General features: G+C 43.6%; 2 protein-coding genes across 4 annotated transcripts; one reads left to right on the forward strand and one right to left on the reverse strand.

Annotated features, from left to right (window-relative positions):
* Window positions 1-3,874: 3,874 nt before the first annotated feature.
* LOC112561990 (cholecystokinin receptor-like) lies at window positions 3,875-9,491 on the forward strand. 2 transcript variants are annotated; one of them, XM_025234884.1, is made up of 2 exons: window positions 3,875-4,085; window positions 4,869-9,491. In XM_025234884.1, the coding sequence occupies exon 2, from the start codon at window positions 4,911-4,913 to the stop codon at window positions 6,408-6,410; it is 1,500 nt and encodes a 499-aa protein (XP_025090669.1). In that variant the 5' UTR covers window positions 3,875-4,085; window positions 4,869-4,910; the 3' UTR covers window positions 6,411-9,491. The 2 variants fall into 2 exon arrangements, with proteins under 2 accessions (XP_025090669.1, XP_025090668.1); XM_025234883.1 differs by having other exon boundaries at window positions 3,876-4,085; window positions 4,841-9,491.
* LOC112561991 (oxalate:formate antiporter-like) lies at window positions 6,969-19,290 on the reverse strand. 2 transcript variants are annotated; one of them, XM_025234886.1, is made up of 12 exons: window positions 19,119-19,290; window positions 17,646-17,879; window positions 15,871-16,060; window positions 15,236-15,362; window positions 14,766-14,905; window positions 13,965-14,085; window positions 13,624-13,691; window positions 12,883-13,027; window positions 12,431-12,553; window positions 11,802-12,011; window positions 11,269-11,368; window positions 6,969-10,443 (listed from the first exon to the last, which is right to left on the reverse strand). In XM_025234886.1, exons 2-12 carry the CDS (start codon window positions 17,842-17,844, stop codon window positions 10,388-10,390), a joined length of 1,479 nt encoding a protein of 492 aa, XP_025090671.1. In that variant the 5' UTR covers window positions 17,845-17,879; window positions 19,119-19,290; the 3' UTR covers window positions 6,969-10,387. The 2 variants fall into 2 exon arrangements, with proteins under 2 accessions (XP_025090671.1, XP_025090672.1); XM_025234887.1 differs by having other exon boundaries at window positions 19,115-19,290.

Genomic DNA, 19,290 nt, shown 5'->3' on the forward strand with positions numbered 1-19,290 from the left:
AGTTGTATTTCATTTTATCTCTGCACAGTGGCTCATCTGTCAGTTGACAGCATGCTGCACGTCTTGTCTGAAGACGTCGGCAGACGAACAACGGGCGTCCTCTCCTCGCTTCGTTGGCGCAGAATAGAAAGTCGTTGAAACCCTCCATGCGTGTGTTTGTGTGTGGTGGAGGGAAGTGGGGAGGAGGTTGACAGCCTCCTCTCTGCCCATTCCACCCCGACAACAGATTATCTGGCGAGAGAGGTAAGGGTGGGGTGCATGGTGAGGTCCCGACTCGCCACTTGTGACAAAAAAGCTGCGACGGGTACGGCTAGGATCTCAACCTTCTTCCTCCCTTCCTCTCGTCTCGAGGGCCTTATTTTTCTCGTTTACCCCGAACACCGCCGTGACGAAGCCGCCAAGTAATGAAGCAGTAATCCGTGACACGTCAACCCGCCCACCCGTACTATTTTGAAGTCTGACAAACATGCCAGTGTGATTTTATGAAACACTCGAGGGGAAGGATTGTGTGATTAGGGGAGGGAGATAGGGTGGGAAGAGGTTTGGGAGAAGAAAAGGGAAGAGTTGAAGACGAGAGCAATGATGACTGGATATCAGTTAGTAAGATCGTCTGGCAAGATCATTTTCGTGAACTCCAAAGTTGGTGAAATCGTTGTCTTACACTCCGGTATATTCAGTAATAGTAATAACAACAACCCTTCCCCACGTTTTTATTTTCACGAGTGATACCCTCGAAAAGAAACCAGCAAATAGGGATGGGAGGAAGACAGACAGACAGACAGACAGACAGACGCCGTCGTGCCGGACACCTTCATTATGTGGGGATTAAGTTAATGGCTTCCGTTAATCTGAAAGTGGATTAATGAGAAAATCAGACTTAATGAATACTTTTATGCAGGTTTAAGAAGCATTTTTGTTGCCGGCGAATTGAGGGAGTTTGACAGTCGCTTGTTTTGATAACAACATCGTGATCGTCTGTTTGTGTAACGGAATTTTTGAAGGGTTAAGGTTAATAAGGCGCAGGGGTCAGATGGGATCCGAGGGCGTGTCGTGCATGGCACTACCGTTTAGTTGGGTGGAGGGCTTCAGCATCTCTTTCAGCTTTTCCGTTTTGAATCATTCATTCATTGAGAGTCTTTTATCTTTGACCTTTGTTTGCTGGCTCCGCAGTCTCTCGGTCCATGATAACAACAGTTTCAACAGCATTGTATATACAATGAATGTACATGTGTGTTCTCAGGTAATAGGTTGTCAGGCGGAGGGATTTGGTTGTCTTTGTGATTAGCAATTGTCAGAAAGGCATCCTGCATTTTGTCCATAGCAGAGCATGTACTAGCAGAAAAAATTGTTTTGTTGAGCTCAGGTAAACGGTGAGCTGTCTGTATGCAAAAATAAGAGGCACTTGAAATCATTTGTTCTGTCAGCAGTCCAGCTCATCAACCACAGATGACTTTTCAGTTTGTGTGTGTGCGCGCGCAAGGGAATGGGTGTGTGATGATGTAGGTGTTTCAAGAAAGGTCTACATTTAAGATTGAAGTTTTCTATGATGAACAACCTAACTCTTATCTTTCCCTCATCATTATCTAGTAACTTGCAAAAGTTTGTTTATTGTTTTGTTTATTTTTGTATTTAATCATACTTCCCGAGTATAATTGCCTACTGGGATGAATAAAGTTGGTCATTGTCATTTCATTGGTCTTCCCCAAAGAAACAACTGCAAGAAATGATGATATTAGACAAGTAGACAGCTATCGCTTTCATGAGCATACACTTATAAACAACAACAATAATAATGTGGACTAAGGGAGACAATACTAGTTTTTCCTCGGTGAATATTTCACGGTTGTCTCCCTGAGTCCTCGGTCACTGCCGACTCGTTTTGATGTTGTCCAGACTCGTGAACATGGGAATACACACTCACGCACTCACACATTGTTTCCCCTCCCACTCTCTCCATGGCTACTTTAAAAGTGTTTCCATGAAAAAATGACTGATATCATTACTGTAAGTTACTCCCATCGCAACAAAATTCATCAATTAGAAATGTCATTCTGACAAAATAAAAATCGCTTAAAAACTTTACGAAACTGGGAAGAAATATATAAATAAAATATTCTCACAGAATCGAATTAGATGTTTGGTTAAACTTGTGAACGCATTTACAGAATGGGTGTGGGAATAAAACTGCGGCGAATCCCGCACCAAAGTTGCCAAATACATTTTCTTTAGTAAGGGTGGTGCTGCTGTCGTCAAGAGGGAGAGACGCTCGTCAAATTAAATGTCGTCTGCCTGCCTTACAACGCCCAGTAACCGCCTTTCAGCGTGCCTAGAACTTCGTTGAGAGGATGACTGGTGAGCCACATGAACTCTTCATCCGATGGACCCTGTATACACTCACAAACACAGTCGAAGTCAAAGGTACACGAGGAAAGGTCAAGTGCGTCGTGTAAGTACGGCGACGTCAAGAACCGTCACTGCGGGAGACGAGTTGTCTTCCCCCAGACTTGAGTGTGCTTGTGTCCGGGCTTCCGGAGCAAAAGGTCTCTGATCTAAAGCTCCCCGACATCAGACCTACCATATGAGTATCTGATAATATATGAAAGGGTGGTGCAAGGAGACAGCTACTTTTCATTGCCGGCCGTGGGAGCCCTCGTTCCTCGTTCTTTATATTCATATTCATCTCTAACACCAGACAGAAGTGAAGAAAGAAAAACTTCACATGAACAATGAAAACCGATAAGCGGGTTCTCGTGATCACGATTTCAAACTCCACCCGCATAATGAAATGACACCATCCATGCCCAACCTCATCGGTGTCAGCCTGAACAGGATTCTGTAGTCCAATCCCAGCATCTTGGTTCTAAATGACATCAACTCTAGAGTCTTATACATATATATATATTAAAAAAAAAAAACCAACTCAAGCATTTCACAGCTAAGTAATGTGTAGGATGTAGGATGTAGGACGTCACGATCCACCCCAGCTTAGAGGACTAATGGTTTCTGAAGATACCCCAATCTTTTACCCTTTATGTCCGGGTCGTCCGTGATCGCCAACTCTAATTTTAAATTATCTCTAATGGGTGCAGCACAGCTAGTGTGACGGTGGACAGAATGATGTGTTCGTCTTGCAACTTCCGGTGCATCTTTGACCCGAACCTCAGCGTTTGTCACAACGAGAGGCGGAAGCTGCGAGCACGAATCAGAAGTGCTTTGAGCTACGACAGGAAATGGCGCACAATGAGCCTGAGTCCCTCCAACACCAACACATAGACACATAGACACACATATAGCATCCATGTATCTTGGATGCTGCAAGTGCAGCCAAACCCACAAACAGGCGTTGACCGAGTACAGACGCCAAGTCCTGCAAAGCATTCTTCTGTCGTGAAACATTCGTTGGGTTTTGTAGGAAAGTAAGTGCAGTGTAAACTTGTCCCTCCTCAATTTTGCGTTATCTAGAGTCGACTGTTAAACTAAAGTTTGTTATTTTTTCCGCTCACAAATGTGTTCATCTGCATCACCTACCTCGTACCCGTGTACGTGCCTGACTCAGGTACTCGAACTCTCCGTCCTCGCCCCCACACATAGGCACATACAAAACACACACACATATACAAACAAACCAATAAAGATATCTCGGAAAACATACAAAGTTGGGGAGAAACAGATATATTGATGGAGTTAAGAATTAATATATATCTCCAAACATGTATTATAAATATATGCAAATGTACATGAGACGTTAGGACTTATTTATTAACTGCTGACAAGAAAGTTACATTAGGTAGTGTTTTTTGTTGCTTTTCGTGTTTTAAAAAATACACGTATGACAGCAAGCCCAGCCTGCATCTGCATCACGAGAAGCTACATGAGCCAGTCACCAAGGGAGGCGCACACCGTACTGGTCACGTGACATGTCGCGCGGCCGGTTCTGCTTCGCGCTGAACTGTTTTCCGAGCGACGACATTCGCCAGCGGATATTCCTTTGATAAATCATTGACATCGAGAAGGATAGGCAACAAAGGTCATCATCTGTAGACAACTCCCACGACCTACGAGCGCATGCCTCTACAAAAGCTGAAGTAAGTCGATGTATATATGTACTTATTCTTTTTTTTGTTTTGTTTTGAGGGGATGGGAAAGTCAAACGTGAATCGGGTGATGACTGCTGTTTCAGTTTTTCAATATCTACTAGGGAACATTTTTTTCAAGCGTTAAACCAGAACAGGGTACACATGTCTTCAGTAATTTTGATCCGTTTTTAATCATTAATTAAGTCTTTATCTTTTACCTTCGTGTGCTGGTTCCGCAGTCTGCCAACCCTACACCGACATGAAACCGAAAGTAGTCTACTAAGACCTTCCATTGCCTTGGCGGACAGGATAAAATAATTCTGCGAGCCGGAGGTTCCCCATCTCCACTCTAGACACTGTAAATCACGAAATCTTGCAATATCTGTTTTTGCCAGACAATCACATATTTGACAATCTGCGTTTTGAGTAAGAAGGGACTTTCATCCGAAATAGGCGCAAACCTTTTGAGCATCATGGCCCTCAGAAGACCTTTGAGAAGCTTCTTTGCCTTGAAAACACTCGTGATTTAAACATTCTGTGTTTTTGTTCAACGTTTTACTCAGTGATCATCGGTTTGACTGTGCAAAAGATTTTTAAAAAATGTTAATATTGGAGGTGAAAATAGGTTTAACAATGTTGCATGTGACATTATTGCGTTGTGGCTAGCTGAGTTTTTGAAGTTGTAGGTGGATGAGTGAATTATATATTAGGTGTATGGGTGAACTTTCAATTTGAGATGAGCGCGTTTATTGTGTCACCAATAGATGAAAGGAAGGCCTTCCTGTCCTGCAGTTGTAGAAGGCCCACCCTGACCCTTGGCTTCACACGAGCACCATGCTGGAACTGGCGACCGTGGCATCCATCGTGACCGTGACCTCCACCAAGCCTCTTTCCTATGACGATTCTTCGACTCTCTCAGACCTCGGCATGTGGACGAGCAGCAGCAGCAGGTGGGATGACGTGGCACAGAACGACACACAGTCCTTGCTGCGGGAGCAGAGTGATGCACGCTCGCTGCAGCTGCTGCCCGTTCTCGTCATCCTGGGGCTGGTGATGCTGATGGGTGTGGTGGGCAACTGCCTCATCGTCTACATCTATTGGAACAAGTTCAAGGCCAGCTGGTCGCGCACGGCCATCGTGGCGCTGGGCCTCTTCGACCTGGTGAGCTGCACGCTGGGCGTGCCGGGCGAGATGGTGGACCTGCGTTTCTCCTTCGACTACCCCAGTGACGCCATCTGCAGGGCGTCCCGTGCCGTTGCCACCTTCCCTAACATCGCCTCTGGCATCATGTTGGTGGCCGTAGCCTTCGACCGCTACCGCCTCATCTGCCTACCTCACCGCCCCAACACGGCTTCACGGAACGGCGCCCGCCGTCACGTGGCCTTCGCGTGCTTGTGTTCCCTTCTCTTGACATGGCCGGCGGCGCTGGTGTACGGAACCAAGAAATCTGAGGTCCCCGGAATGACTGGGTTGCCAGGACAAGAGTGCTCCACCAGCGAAAGAATGGCAGGAACGCACTTCCCGCTGATCTACAGCGGCATTCTCATGCTGGTCTTCCTGTCCACCTTCATCTCCATGTCCGTCTTCTACTTCCTGATCGGGCGCCAAGTGTACCGCCAGGGGGAGTTCCGGAAGACGTTGATGCAGCTCCGCGATTGGAAACGCAAGAACACGCTGAGCGAGCTGGAGGCCTCTGCAGCCTCTGATCCCGACGCTGGAGGTGGAGGTGGAGCAGGAGACGTGTCCAATGGGGACTGCTCTCCTTCCGGTGTCTCCTACCAGCCGGACGTCGTCGCAGCTGCGGCGGAACTCTCGCGGGGGACATCGCCGGAGAAAGTCTCTGCTTCGGAGGAGCCAACTTCCCCCGTGAGCCCCCCCCTCTCACCTGTTTTCTCTCTGGCCTCGCCTCCCCTGTCGCCTAGCGTCCTGAAATTAAATCATCACCGCAGGTTCAGTCGTTCGACTTCGGTCTTGCGGCGCCTGCGCGGTAGGACTTCCGGTGACTCGGTAATCAACTCGCGCACGCGCAAGACGACCTTCATGCTGTGCCTTATCTCCATCGTCTTCGTCTTCAGCTACCTGCCTCACTTGGTGGTCAAGATCGCACGCTCCAGTAAAAAGAATTTTCTTGCCGACGACAGCACCAGCAGCCTCGTCATCTACAACCTCTGCGTGCGCTCATACTTTCTCAACAGCTTCGCCAATATCTTTATCTACGGTTTTTGCAGCTTCCGGTTCCGGAAGGAGTGCTGGAGTCTACTTCGGGGTCTGATTCCGTGGAAGACTTGCAATAGAAAGTTTAGGACATGTAGAAATGCAGACATAGATTCGTGAAAAGCTAGGATTTAATTTTACCAAACACATTATCATCATTGTCGTCTTTTCAGCAATCTTTAACATGATGGTGGTTTATACATGTGCAGTGGAACAAACATTTTTTGTTGCAATACAGAGACAGAGAGGCAGAATGTTCAGCAGCACCTTTAATAATAATAGTCAGTGTAATGCCTGCACCAGAGCAGAATATATGTATTACAAGCCGTTTGACTTTCATCATCGCCGTCTCGAGGTGTCAACTGAAAACTTCAAAACACTTGTGATCAGCAGTAGAGCGAACAGGTCATTGGTGATGAACTCGCAGCCACTCTTCTCTCCTTCTGGTCGTCTCATGATTCTCTTCCAGTTGGCACAATGGGTGGGATAGAGGGAGGGAAATAAAGTGGAACACTTTAACTGACAGACTCTAATGTCCATGATATGTGTACAATAAACTAGGAAGAGGAACAAAGTCCTTGTTTATTTGTCAGTTGACAATCAGCTGTTTACTCATTCTGACATAGCCTTGGTCTGTGGAAACTCTATGAAACAATTACATCTCACGTTTATTATTGTGGTTCTTTGTGGATTCCTAGTTATCAATACACAAACACGGTGTGTCTTTATAGTTCAACAATTTCTAATCCTCTAAGACCTCATACATAGTTTGAGGGGTGGGGAATGAAGTGGGGATGATGAGTGTGATGAGCACATACGTAGGTGAATGTGACTGATGTAGTGTGAATGTGACTGATGTAGTGTGAATGTGACTGAGGCAGTGTGAATGTGACTGGTGTAGTCGAGTTCTTGAATGTGACATGCAGCCAAATATGAATGACAGTGTAGTGAGTTGTAGTAAGTCTTGTGTTGTCTCCTGTATGAATGGTGTTTTGTGTCTGACGTCTTGTGTGCGTCATTTGTTCCACGTCACTTGAAGCAGAAAAAGACGTCATGTATAAAAATAGCCAAGTGAGAGGGAAAACAACGGACTTCTCCGCCATCTTTATGACTATCTCAGTGACAATTCTCTGAATTTGTGCCTCTTTGATTGTATTCATGTACAAATCTCTTCATCCTCATCGTCATCTGAAGGGGGCTCGTCAAGCGTTGTGTGTGTGTCTCGTGAGTGTGTCATGTAAATAAGATAAGTAAATGTTCGTTCGTCATTACATACAGCTGAATACGAATGATACAGCCGAATGTGAAGTATACGATTTAATGTGAATGTTGTAGCCGACTGTGACTAACGTTGAAATAACTTTGTTGTAGAAAACAAAAATCAGACTTTAATAAATGGTTTCTGTTAGGACTGAAATATTTCAGACCCTGACATCAGTCACATCAAACTGAGGTTTTGTAAACAAGTGTCAGCTGACTGCGCCTTTGATTATTCCGTCGTTTAAAATACGTGAGTGAAGATAATAGCCCTATTATACAGCTGCTGACTTATTACTCGAAAATGAGGATCTACCACAGGCATGCATAGGAAATGACTTCTCTCCTCGTACGTGTCCTGTACACACTGGCCAGTCTGATCCTTGAGTGGTCGTTCTCAATTTCCAAACTCTTCTCAGCAATTTTTTTTCTGAAATTGTGACCAGCCTCCTTCAAGAACTTTGTTGCTTCCTCAGCTCAGGGATGTTTGAAGAATTATCTCTCTCAGACCACAACCGGCTACAGGAAAACGTTCTTAATACCATAATACAAAACTTGTCATCAGCAAGCTCGATCTTTCTTGGTCGTAGGTGAATAATGAAGGCTTGCTTGAGGCATATTATCACGGTGTGTGTGTGTGGGTTTTTTTTTTTTTTAATATTTGGGGTGTTGTAGTACAGAGTGTAGTACATTTTGTCCGGAGTTCTGTTGTAATGAAAGTTGTTGTTGTTGTTGTTGTGTGTCAGTTCAGCTTTAGAGCACAACACAACAGTCACACTGTAACAGTCAGCTCAAAAATCGTATGCATTGCTTATATTACAATGTTTAGCTGTATTCATGATGGTGGTAGAACTGATGTGTTCACTTGAACACTGCCGTGACGCAGTGTACTACAATGATAGAGATGTCAGCTGATACTCACCAGGCTCCGATTTCTCATCATGTAAAATAGAATCGACTCTAAATTGCATGCACTTTGAACCCTCTTTGTCAAGCCCTGTGCCCCACACTTGTTTGCGTGCGTGTGTGTGTGTTTTCCTTTGGAACTCGCTGTCTACAACACTTACATAGCAGAAACAAAACGGAAGTGACTCCATCAGTCGTATGACTTCCGCTTTCCTGTCAGACTCATCGCCTGTAGCCTCCCCGTTATTACTACTGAAAATGATGACCTACTGACGAAAGGTGCCCTTTTGTTTCTACATTTAAATTCTTAAAGTCAAATAGGTCTGAACTAATCAAAATAGCTAGAATTTCAGAGTCTGACTAGGCTGGTCATCTATCAGTCTCTTAGTACCTTTATCTTTGTAAATGAAGATAACTTATAATTCTCTTGCCACCTTAGTTTTATTGCTGTGTTTATGGCCATTCTTCTCTCTGTTGGTAAAATAATGAGGTGACTTAAGGGTTTGCTTCTTGTTTTGTTGCCAATTTAGCTAGTTTATCAGCCTTTTCATTTCCTTTTATTCCTATATGAGATGGAACCCAAAGGAACTTAATATTTCTATTTTCTTGCTAATCTTCGTTGTAATAGATACTACCTTATATACTATGTCTATTCTGCTTGAGGACTTGGTTTTTTAGAGACTGGAACGCTGATAGCGATCCAGATATTAGTAAGTATTGTCGCTGCATGGTGTCCTTCATTTTAAGATGAAGTATCTGAAGTGCTGTCAGTATGGCACTTAGTTCCGTCCCTTCCACTTATCAATCCTGCACGTCTTCGCGAGTGGTGGCTTAACGACATTCGCGTCACGTCACATAATCAAATCACAAGCAAGTGTGAAAATTTACTCGAAAGACAAATTTTATTAAAATAAATAAATAAATAAAGCCAACATGAGAGTAAACTGAAATAGCATCCTACTTTGTGGCTTTATAACCTTTATGACCTTATAACCCTTTTAACACTGAGAACAAAACATAAATAAACAATTTACGTTATTTTTATTTGTTGTTCTTATTATAATGTTTGAAAGGGTTTGTGGGGTGCAATAGTTTCTTTCTAAACGTGAGTGAATACCCTCCTTTCGTTCTCGAGATACACGACTACAAATCTCATCATGCACGATCAGAATCGTGACGTCACATTGGTACACAGATAGGACTGATCAACATATGTTTGCTGCTCTCCCACCGGCGGAGGCCTTCAAAACGAAAACGATATGTCCAATGTATGCTCTGCTTGCTTTCTTCTGTGCACAGTGATAATAAATAAATCAACAAACAAACCAACCAACCAACCAACAAACAAACACAATCGCTAGGCGGACACATTTCCCGAAGAAGCCTTAGTGTTGCGTTATCTCAAGTTTACGTATCCAGTGTGAACACTTGAAGAGAAGAATTTTGAAAAAATCTCTATGCCATACATGTTTATCTATTGAATATTGTTGTCTGACATCTCTCTGTCTTCTTGTTCAGCTCTATCACTTCCTCCGTTGTGGACCACTTTCCTCCCATCCCTTGCTTCCTATTGTATCTTTTCTCCTCTAATTCTGCTACAAGACGGTTTTTCGGTGCTGGGGAGTTTTTTGTAAAATGCACAAGTAGGTTTGACTTTATACATGGTCTGTTCACGTGCCTCTGTTTATGTGCAAGAATGTAGTCCACGCGCCATTGTGTGCATGTGTTTTGCACGAATCGCCAGATCAGAGCCACATCCACAATCCAGTTTTCGTATAGAAGATATAGTCATAGCTATGTCAGTTATACATCGCTGTACATCTCTGTCACGTTAACAACTGTCGTGTGGGCACAAGGAGGTTACTGACAGCACCACAGACGTCTTTGACCTCGGTGGACAGGACATTGTGATCGCAGTATAACACGAAGCTTTACTAGACCTCTTTGCCGTCTGGAGTTCTCGCGTCCAGGAAGAAGGTAACAATAAAACCTGAAGAGAAATAAAGCACATAAACATGTACATAAACAAGCAGTTTAAACCTGTATGTAAAAACACAACAAACCTGTAGACAAACACCCCACATAAGGTTGAATATGTATATAACACATAAATCTGTAACCAGATAAATTTAACGGAGAAACTAGATAAATATTAGGATAAATAAACAGTATTAACATGTAGATTGGGGAAAAAACGTAAATATATATATATATAAATCTGTAAATCAACATATAGTATAACCACCACAACTCCCCACCCCTTTATAACTTTATAATCTGTACATAACTAAGCCAAATGAACTTAGAATTTTTGCACGACGATCTGTGCATGAATAAAACACAAAATCTGCGGATAAATAAACTGCGTAAGGTCAAAGCAGAGATTGCACGCGAGTTGCGCGCCGGGAAATGTTTAGTGAAAGGGCAGCTACTCAGTGTCGACAAAAAGCCACTTATACGAGAGTTCAAGTCCGCTCTGCGTGCGAGGAAGACGAGTAACAAATCAACCGAGAGAGAGAGAAGGGAATTGTGTTTAACGCCGATCCATCAACTCAGACTACATCACGGCAAAGCAGCCAGCCCTGTAAACAAATCTAAGTAGGGAAAGAACACTGTGCCCGAGACGAGAGCTGAACCCCGGACAGTCAACCCTCACTGTATTGGTGACTCGCGGTTACCGTTGCACCACCGCGCCGCCGGGTATTTTGTCTGTTTGACAAAATTAGCTTTAGGTGTCAGGGGTCGGTAGGAAGGGCAGAAGAACGTCATACAAACAATAATAGACGAGTTCCTGATGAGGAAGGGTAGCACTCACCGACACAGGCAAAGCCTCCGATGAAGAAGAACTGACCGGTGTAGTGCAGCATCTGCTGCAGGGTCACACCCATGAAGGCGCTGGCTGCCGAGGTTAAAACCTGACCCACAAGCGTGCGAAATATGAGTCAAATATAAATACTTCCAATCGTAAAAACTGAGTGTGCTAGACACTTACAGATGTAAACACTTAAAAACATAAAGAAGTAGTTAGGCAAACTTTATAATAATACTTGCAGATTTGACCACCTTACTTACATAAAACCCCAAATAAAAGCTGGATATTATGAGTTGGCAGCAGAAAGAAAAGTGTGTGTGTGGGTGTGTGTGTGGGTGTGGGTGTGGGTGTGTGTGTGGATGTGTGTGTGTGATCCTGCAGAACATCATGAACTACGACGGCACAACATGACGCACGACATCAGAACTTGATGTTCCGGTATGAGGTAGAGCAGGACATTCATTGTTCTTGTTTAAAACACGTGAAACATTCAGACAGGACTCTTACCCCGACATCCTGGGTCAATGACAGCTTACCTGCGAGGTGTACAAAAGTCCGTAGTTGGTGCTCATGTAGGTGTTGCCGTACATCCGGGCCACAGCGGGCGGCATGATGGCGTACTTGCCGGAGATGGCGAAGAAAATGACGCACACCCAGATCATGAAGTATGGCTTCCCTCCGTGTTCAGCGCCTGAGAAGGTGAAGACGGCAGACGCGAACATGACGTACAGAATCTTGGCTGCCACCTGTTCACAGGTGTAAAAAAAAAAAATAATAATAAAATAAATAAAAACTGCCACGCACATATTTTCCCCTCCGAAAGGAGAGCTTATAGTGTCCCCCCCCTCCAACACACACTCACGCACGTACACACGTACACACACACACACACACACACACACGTAAATCTCTGTCCAACTGATAAATTGGCCCATAGCATACTGCATAGGTCAAATGTAAATACCATTAGCAGGAAATACAAAAATTTTAACTTTTAGTACACAACCGCATGAGAGATGTGTGTGTGTGTGTGCGCACGCGTCAGAGTGTGTGTAAGGCATAAAATGGCATAAAAATTATTTTTAAAAACGTTTTTAAATTTGCTTTTTCATAACAGTTTTAAGTTTTAGAAACACGTTTTCAACTAGCCCCACAGTCCACTTACATTAAAGGTGAATCTGTCGGCCACGTGACCCCAGAAGATCCCGCCCACTGCGTTGAGAACTGCGGAACATGACCCCACGATGGCCAGGAACTCATCATCAGCTATGAAAGATTGTCCGTAGGACTGCAATAGTCAGCAGTGGGATTAATTTTCTTTCAGACTTAGGACTTCAAATTTAAAGAACTAATCTTAAGCACGTTTCTCTATTTGCCCCCAAAGCGGAAAGAAAATCTTGAGCCACTCACAGGTTAGTTCGACGGTTTATGCATCGTCAGGCTCGACGAATACAAAATAGTTTTCTGAAGTCTTACAACTAATTATGGTTTTGTCTTTAGCATGGACACTAGCATAACTGGAAATTTATCTGAGTCGATCCAAACGCGGTTTTAAATATGACTTCATGCTATACCTTGTACAAAGTATGCTATACCTTGTACACACCTTGCACATACCTTGTACAAAGCTACTACAAAGACACCACCCATGCCGCCTAAGAGGAAGAGAAACCAGAGCAGGTAAAAATTCTTTGTCTTCAGCATCTGTAGAGGCGGAATATCCAGGTTACTACCAGTCTCATTACATAGGACATTTTCAGGGCTGCAAATAATGAAGATATTAGACAATCTTTGGAGTCACTTTTGAAATCTTCTGGTTCTAATGTGAAGTGATTAAAGACACTGTTCGCCGGGTTAATCTACCTGTTGTCAGCCATACCACGTACCAGCTGACTGTACTGTTTGTTTGTTACACCATTACACGATCTGTTACATTATTAGATCACTTATCGTCCGTTACTGTATCAATATATACGAATTGTCTGACAATACACTACTCGTCAGGATTTTTTCTCTCAACAAATTCCTTTGTGGATGTGGACATTTCCTGTCTAATGGAGAAATTTTTATTTAGAGTTTAAAAATTAGGTGATAATTTCCTATCTGAGTAGGTCAAATTATTATCTAAGTGTGACAATTTACTGTCAGAATGGAGATAGCTTGTTATCTGGCAGTAGAAAAATTTCTGGCTGTCGCAAAATTTTTATCTGGATTTGACAAATTTTTCCCGTTGATAAATAATGTCTTGCATATTTAGCATTGTCAGACTAAAATTTCACACACACATGTCAGAAGCGAACGACCTTTGACCCTTAAACATGCAGATCTGTGGAAGTCATGAACTTCAGAGCATCTCACCTTTCACTACTGTTGACAAAGCCTCGCATTTCTGGGGAACCTTCAGATGACACAGCTTCATGGCTGCTCTGCAAAGGACATTCTAACATTGCAGACGACGCTCGTGAGAGAAAGACGGAGGAGAAAGCTAACCAAGGAGGAAAAGCATCCCCCATTCACATCCACACAGCTTACCTGATATTAATCGTTTGATTGATTGGGTCTTTATTTTAATCAAAGTAATACTGTAGTGGAAAACACAAAAAAGATAATCAATTTTGTTCTCAGGTGTCTAGCTATTATTTTCAGACACATGTCAATCAATGTATCATGGTGCGCGGGTAGATCAATGACATATTTACCTGCGGGGTCACGGGGTATATCGTCAGCAGAGCGCCGATGAGCTGCATGACGGCATAGGTGCCCCCCAGGACAAGGAAGAGGTTAGGCACGCGCTGGAGAATCTCCTCCTGTGTAAAGTACCTGAAAAGAGAGAGGAGCACAGTGTGGGAAATGTCTTCAGAAGCGGTAAGAGGGTGGTCAAAGGGTACGAAAATGGGATGAATTATGGGAACTTAATTCTGGTGAGTATGGTGACGCACAGAAGAAAGAAAGAGAGGAAGATAAAGAAATAGAGAGATAATGAAAGAGAAAAGAATGAAAAAAAGGAAGAAACTAGAGAAAATAAAAAAGTGTTTGGGAGATTGTTCACAGACGTGCAAACGCTGTGGTTTCGTGCGAGAATGTCTGTAGGTCTGCACGCATGGGCTTAGTATCTTAAATCGAGAAGGCAGGGGGCAACCGTTGTTGTTGTTGTTGTTGTTGTTGTTGTCGTCGTCGTCATTGTTGTTGTTGTTGTTAATGCGCGTGACTGTGACCCCTGGGGAGTGGTGGTCACAAGGAAGGGCACCTTTTCAACAACCCCGCTGCATCACTGATTATAAAACGCAGGTGACAGAAGCTATTGATATTTGTGTTGATATTTCTAATGAGACTCCATTAGACTGATTTCATTAAACTACACCGTACGATAAAGACGTTCATTGCTTATTGTTTTATCAACAATTATCGAGTGATGTTTTTTGTTTCATTGACTTTGACCGAGGTGTGTTTTTCATTGCTATCATTACTGTGAAGGTAAGAAGATTAGAAAGAAGTCATACACATCATCCTGTCCTTTCTGAGTAGGCGGCAAGTTACTGGGGTTTAGGTAGAGGGTGATCACCTGGTTGAAGACGATAGGACCACATCCAAATCCAGAAAACACGATTCCGCCAACTAACCCTCGATGTTCTGGGAACCACTGAAATCAGGTAGCACACTTCCAAATCTCTGCTAAATCACAAGAAACAATTTGATTTATTTAAGTTCAAAAAACAAATAAAATAATGTTTCATAATCGAAATTCAGCATCGAAGATATCAGCATGTTCTAACAGCAGCACTATCAAAATTTCAACTATTTCTAAATTAAAATTTTTAGACGTTTTTTAATGAATATAGTAAGAACACAATTTATCGAAGAATTTAAATTTAGAAGTTTACACAAGAATAGGCAGGAAGATCAGGTCAAGCTTTTTGAAGATGTCTAGAGGGAGATGAGTAGGTGAGATAATGACAGGACCAAAGCCCACCTTCATGGCGCAGGTGACAGGAATGGGGTAGGCCAGACCGCAGCCAAGTCCAAACATCATGCCGTAGGTCAGGACAGACATGGCGAAACTTATTTTTATTGTCAGGTAGGTAAGTAACACGCCAGCGCTGAAAATAGAAAACCCAATTGAATCATTTCAGTTCACCCACACACATATTTCGTATTAAAGACCATAACCGAATGCAAAAGAATACCTAGGAACACTAATTAACACCTCGAACCACTAATATCAAAAACAAAAAAAACTTTTAATTTTAAAACTTTTACTAAAATGTTCAGAAGCCGCCGCGGCCAAATTATAGGGGCTGGCGTCAGCTTGGTGTTCACATGACCTTTTGACCTGGTCATAGCACGTCTCTAAAAAAATTCTTAGGCCTCCTTAGTTGTTTCGGGTATTTCTTTGAACTAAAGGAAAGCAGTGAATGATTGTCCTCGATTGTCCGCAAAGACCAGTCACACTCAAGCTTTTCACAGCTAGAAAAACATTCCCCCTCGCACTTTTTCTTACGATGATTTTTTAGCAACATATTAACACTTTTTAGAGCTCTGTGTTTGACAAGCGTTCCACTAAACGTTGACAAAAATTTTAATAATAACAGTCTGGAGGTCAGCTACCTCAAGCACCAGCAGCCCACAAGGGAGGCAATGCGCGGTCCCAGCCGGTGCTCGATTATGCCCCCTGCAAACATGGAGACGCCCTGGCCCATGAGCATGCAGGCCTGGATCCAGATGCCGTCCACGTAGTGGATGTCGTCAGGACTGGAGTGGCGCCGGATGTAGGACACGAGGTAAGGGTTGGTGTTACCTGCACACGGGTGGAGGAACGGGTGGCCAGAGTTAGTGCAAGGAGGGTGGAGCAGTAGGGTGTATGTGTGTGCTTGTGGGAAAAAAGAAATCCTTATCAGGTATTGAGTACTCGAACAATCAAAGATTTTGTTTCAGGTGTCATGAGCTGAGTTCGAACGCTTGAACCTTTTAGCCTTATATGCGCCAGATTTCTGCTTTGTCATCGGTAAAGTAAGACAACTGTTTATCAGCTGGAGGGTGGGAGAAGCACTTGTCAAGAGTAAAATAAGAGAAAACATTGCACACACAATAGTAAATATAGTTGAAGGCAAAAAAAGTTATAGTGAAAACTACAGCAATAGAGAAACCAGCATTGCATCATCATCGGGTAACAAGGTGGGGTGAGGAGTGGGGTACACCACACATTTTTTTGCTGTGTCATTCTCGACAATCTGAGCAAACTGGGCTTTTTTATCGCTGAGAAAGGCGTCGTCGTTGATAAATCTTTGTGATATTGAGGGCCTAGTAAACTTCATGCGTCACGTGGTATGGTGTGGGGTGTACTAGGGCAAAATCAGTAACACGAAGAAAAGATTTGGCTGGTTGGTTGATTTTGAGTGGGAAAGTCCTTCCATTTCGAAGTGATTTCACACTCACACAGCGAGTGTCTCGTGACGAGATAGGAACCCAGGGTGACTTCCCGGCTCCCCATTCAAGCAGGCGGTCCAATATAGTGAGGGTTTGCTGTCCCGGGTTCAGATCTCATCTCGGGCAAGCTGTTCTTTCGGTGGCATCTATGCTTAGGGTTGGTTGCCTTGCCATGATATACGGCCCCTGGAGACTAACATCACTCCCCCCCCCCAGACACACACATACACATCCCTTGCTCCCTAAACAAGTTGCTGCCAGCTGTAGGCTGACAAGAAAGTCGAAATACAGATATCTCCTGTACACCTCCCGCTCTACACATCCTATTCCCTCACTCGAGGTGATTTGCTGTGACCCTAGGAGTCCAGAGGTCGCTTGTTGTGGCACTTTGCTGCTTTGGCACAAAACACAGACACTTGACAGCTACCGAATGATCTGTCAGTCAAGTGGTCTGACCACGTGCACGTTAGCGAGGACAGGAAAGATAGAACATGGAAGTATGTAATACTAAGAGAGAGAAAAAAAAAGTTACGGTGGCCAACAACACACGCGGGCAAAATGCAGGACAGTTCACACGCTAGTTACACAATACAACACATTGAAATCTTGACAGATGCCACACACCGTGCCCGAGACGAGCTCTGAACCCATAACAACTAATCCTCATTGTATTGATGATAGGCGCTAACCGCTGCTCAGCCTCTCGCTTGTGGGAGACAACCGCATAAATTACATATAGACATAGAAAGTCATACAGAAAAATACACTAGTCACACCTGCACAGGACATTAGTTTAAATCAGAGAACTTAACATTTACAGACAAAACACTTCGGTTACCTGCAGACATGTTGTTAGTCTCACTGACAGAAGAAGCGGCACACACACACACACTGACGAACAACAGTCAGACAGACTGACAGACATACAGGTAAAAGGACAGACCAACAGGCCTCACCGTACGTCAACTGTGTCCCCAGCGTCATGTGCATCAGAAAACCACCCACCACCACCAGTATCCCCCTCACCGGCACTCTTCCACAACACAGGGTTGCTGGTGCCGGAGGGGCGAGTCGCTGGCTTTGCATCAAAGGCTCCTTCATCCTCACAGTTCCATCTCCAGTATCACTGGAACCCGTGGTGCTTGTCACAAGCATTGTTTACAAGGACAGGGGACCGAGAGCTCCGACACCTGGATGTAGATCGGTCGGTTAGATAAGCAGTTATCTGTCTTGTTAGTATATATCTGTCTCATAGGTGGACAGTAGAGAGGTGTTGTTGGGCAGACGAGGAATTGGTCGGCTGGTATCTGCTCCAGCAGGAGATGCCAGCATCTGACTAGGGACTCCGACAAGAAACTAGACAGGAGATGGAGGAAACTGTTGGGGACCTGCTGTCATCTGTAGTAACAACTGGCACACGTCTGCTTGCATCAGCGGCAAGCGTCAGCGAGACCAGACGATGACAACGGCGCTGGACACGAGGCTAAAACAAAACCTCGCTGACAAAACTCTTATTTATCGAATCGTCACTCGAGAGCTGACGAGATAATGTAACCACTCCGATTCGTATCACCTGCTCATTTGACAGGTCATATGCTTCGTAGTGTGACCCAGAGCCCGCGTGACAAGTTGCTTTAAAAAAAAATCCAATAAATTGCATAACTGGTTGCATAAGGGTCACAGCAACCCGATGTCAGCAAAATGAAAGTCGGTCGGAATGAAAAGTGATGAACATCTGTTCACACTTGTGGAAACTCTCACCAAACACTGTCCTTGTGCGGAGGGGGAGAAGCTGGTTCAAGAAGCAAAGGGGAGTGTATTCTGACTTCTCTAGTGATTTCTAACGCAGGGGTTCTCTCCCCTTCACGTTTAGTAAAGTGCAATCCTATTTAAAAATATATATATTACAGTATAGTACAGTATGCAGTTTCATTCTGTAATGATGCAGTAATCCACTAGAGCGCTTACAGCAAAGATTTACAGTATCTAAGATATTTACAGTAGCAATATAATTATAAGGCTGAATGCATGCGTTGAATACAGGTAAATCAAATCAAATCAGACTTTATTGTCTGTCGAGGAGACCCAAGACAGAAATTTTTCTTTTGCTCACAAGGGCAGGCATACATACTCACACAGACATTTAACACACAGTTAGGAGTAAAGATACATTGTCATGGTAGGTTAGATCTCCGTCAAATGGTCAATGATATTCCAATACTTATATTTCTTGTATATATTAATAAAAAAAAAATAAAAAAATGCGTTGGCATTGCAGAATGCAACGAAAATGTCTGAACTGCATTTTCTTCATCCTCCTAGTACTAGTTTCTATGTCAACAACAGGTACTGTAATACGGAATAAAAAGTTTATATATATAAATAGAATATATAAAATAGAAGTTTATTTATTATAAATACATACACACCAACATCAGGAAGTAAAGTTAATCCCTGCGTGAAGTCATGGTAAGCTGATGCAGTCACCACAGCAAGTGGAAGTGTCCAGATGTGTGTACTGTCACTGGGTGGCGGGGACAAATGTTCTACCGACTGGCAGCGTGTACCTGCCACCAGACCGCACTGGGACTCACAATAGTT

This window comes from Pomacea canaliculata, linkage group LG4 (assembly GCF_003073045.1).
Source record: "Pomacea canaliculata isolate SZHN2017 linkage group LG4, ASM307304v1, whole genome shotgun sequence".
In the NCBI taxonomy this organism is placed as follows: Eukaryota; Metazoa; Mollusca; class Gastropoda; order Architaenioglossa; family Ampullariidae; genus Pomacea; species Pomacea canaliculata.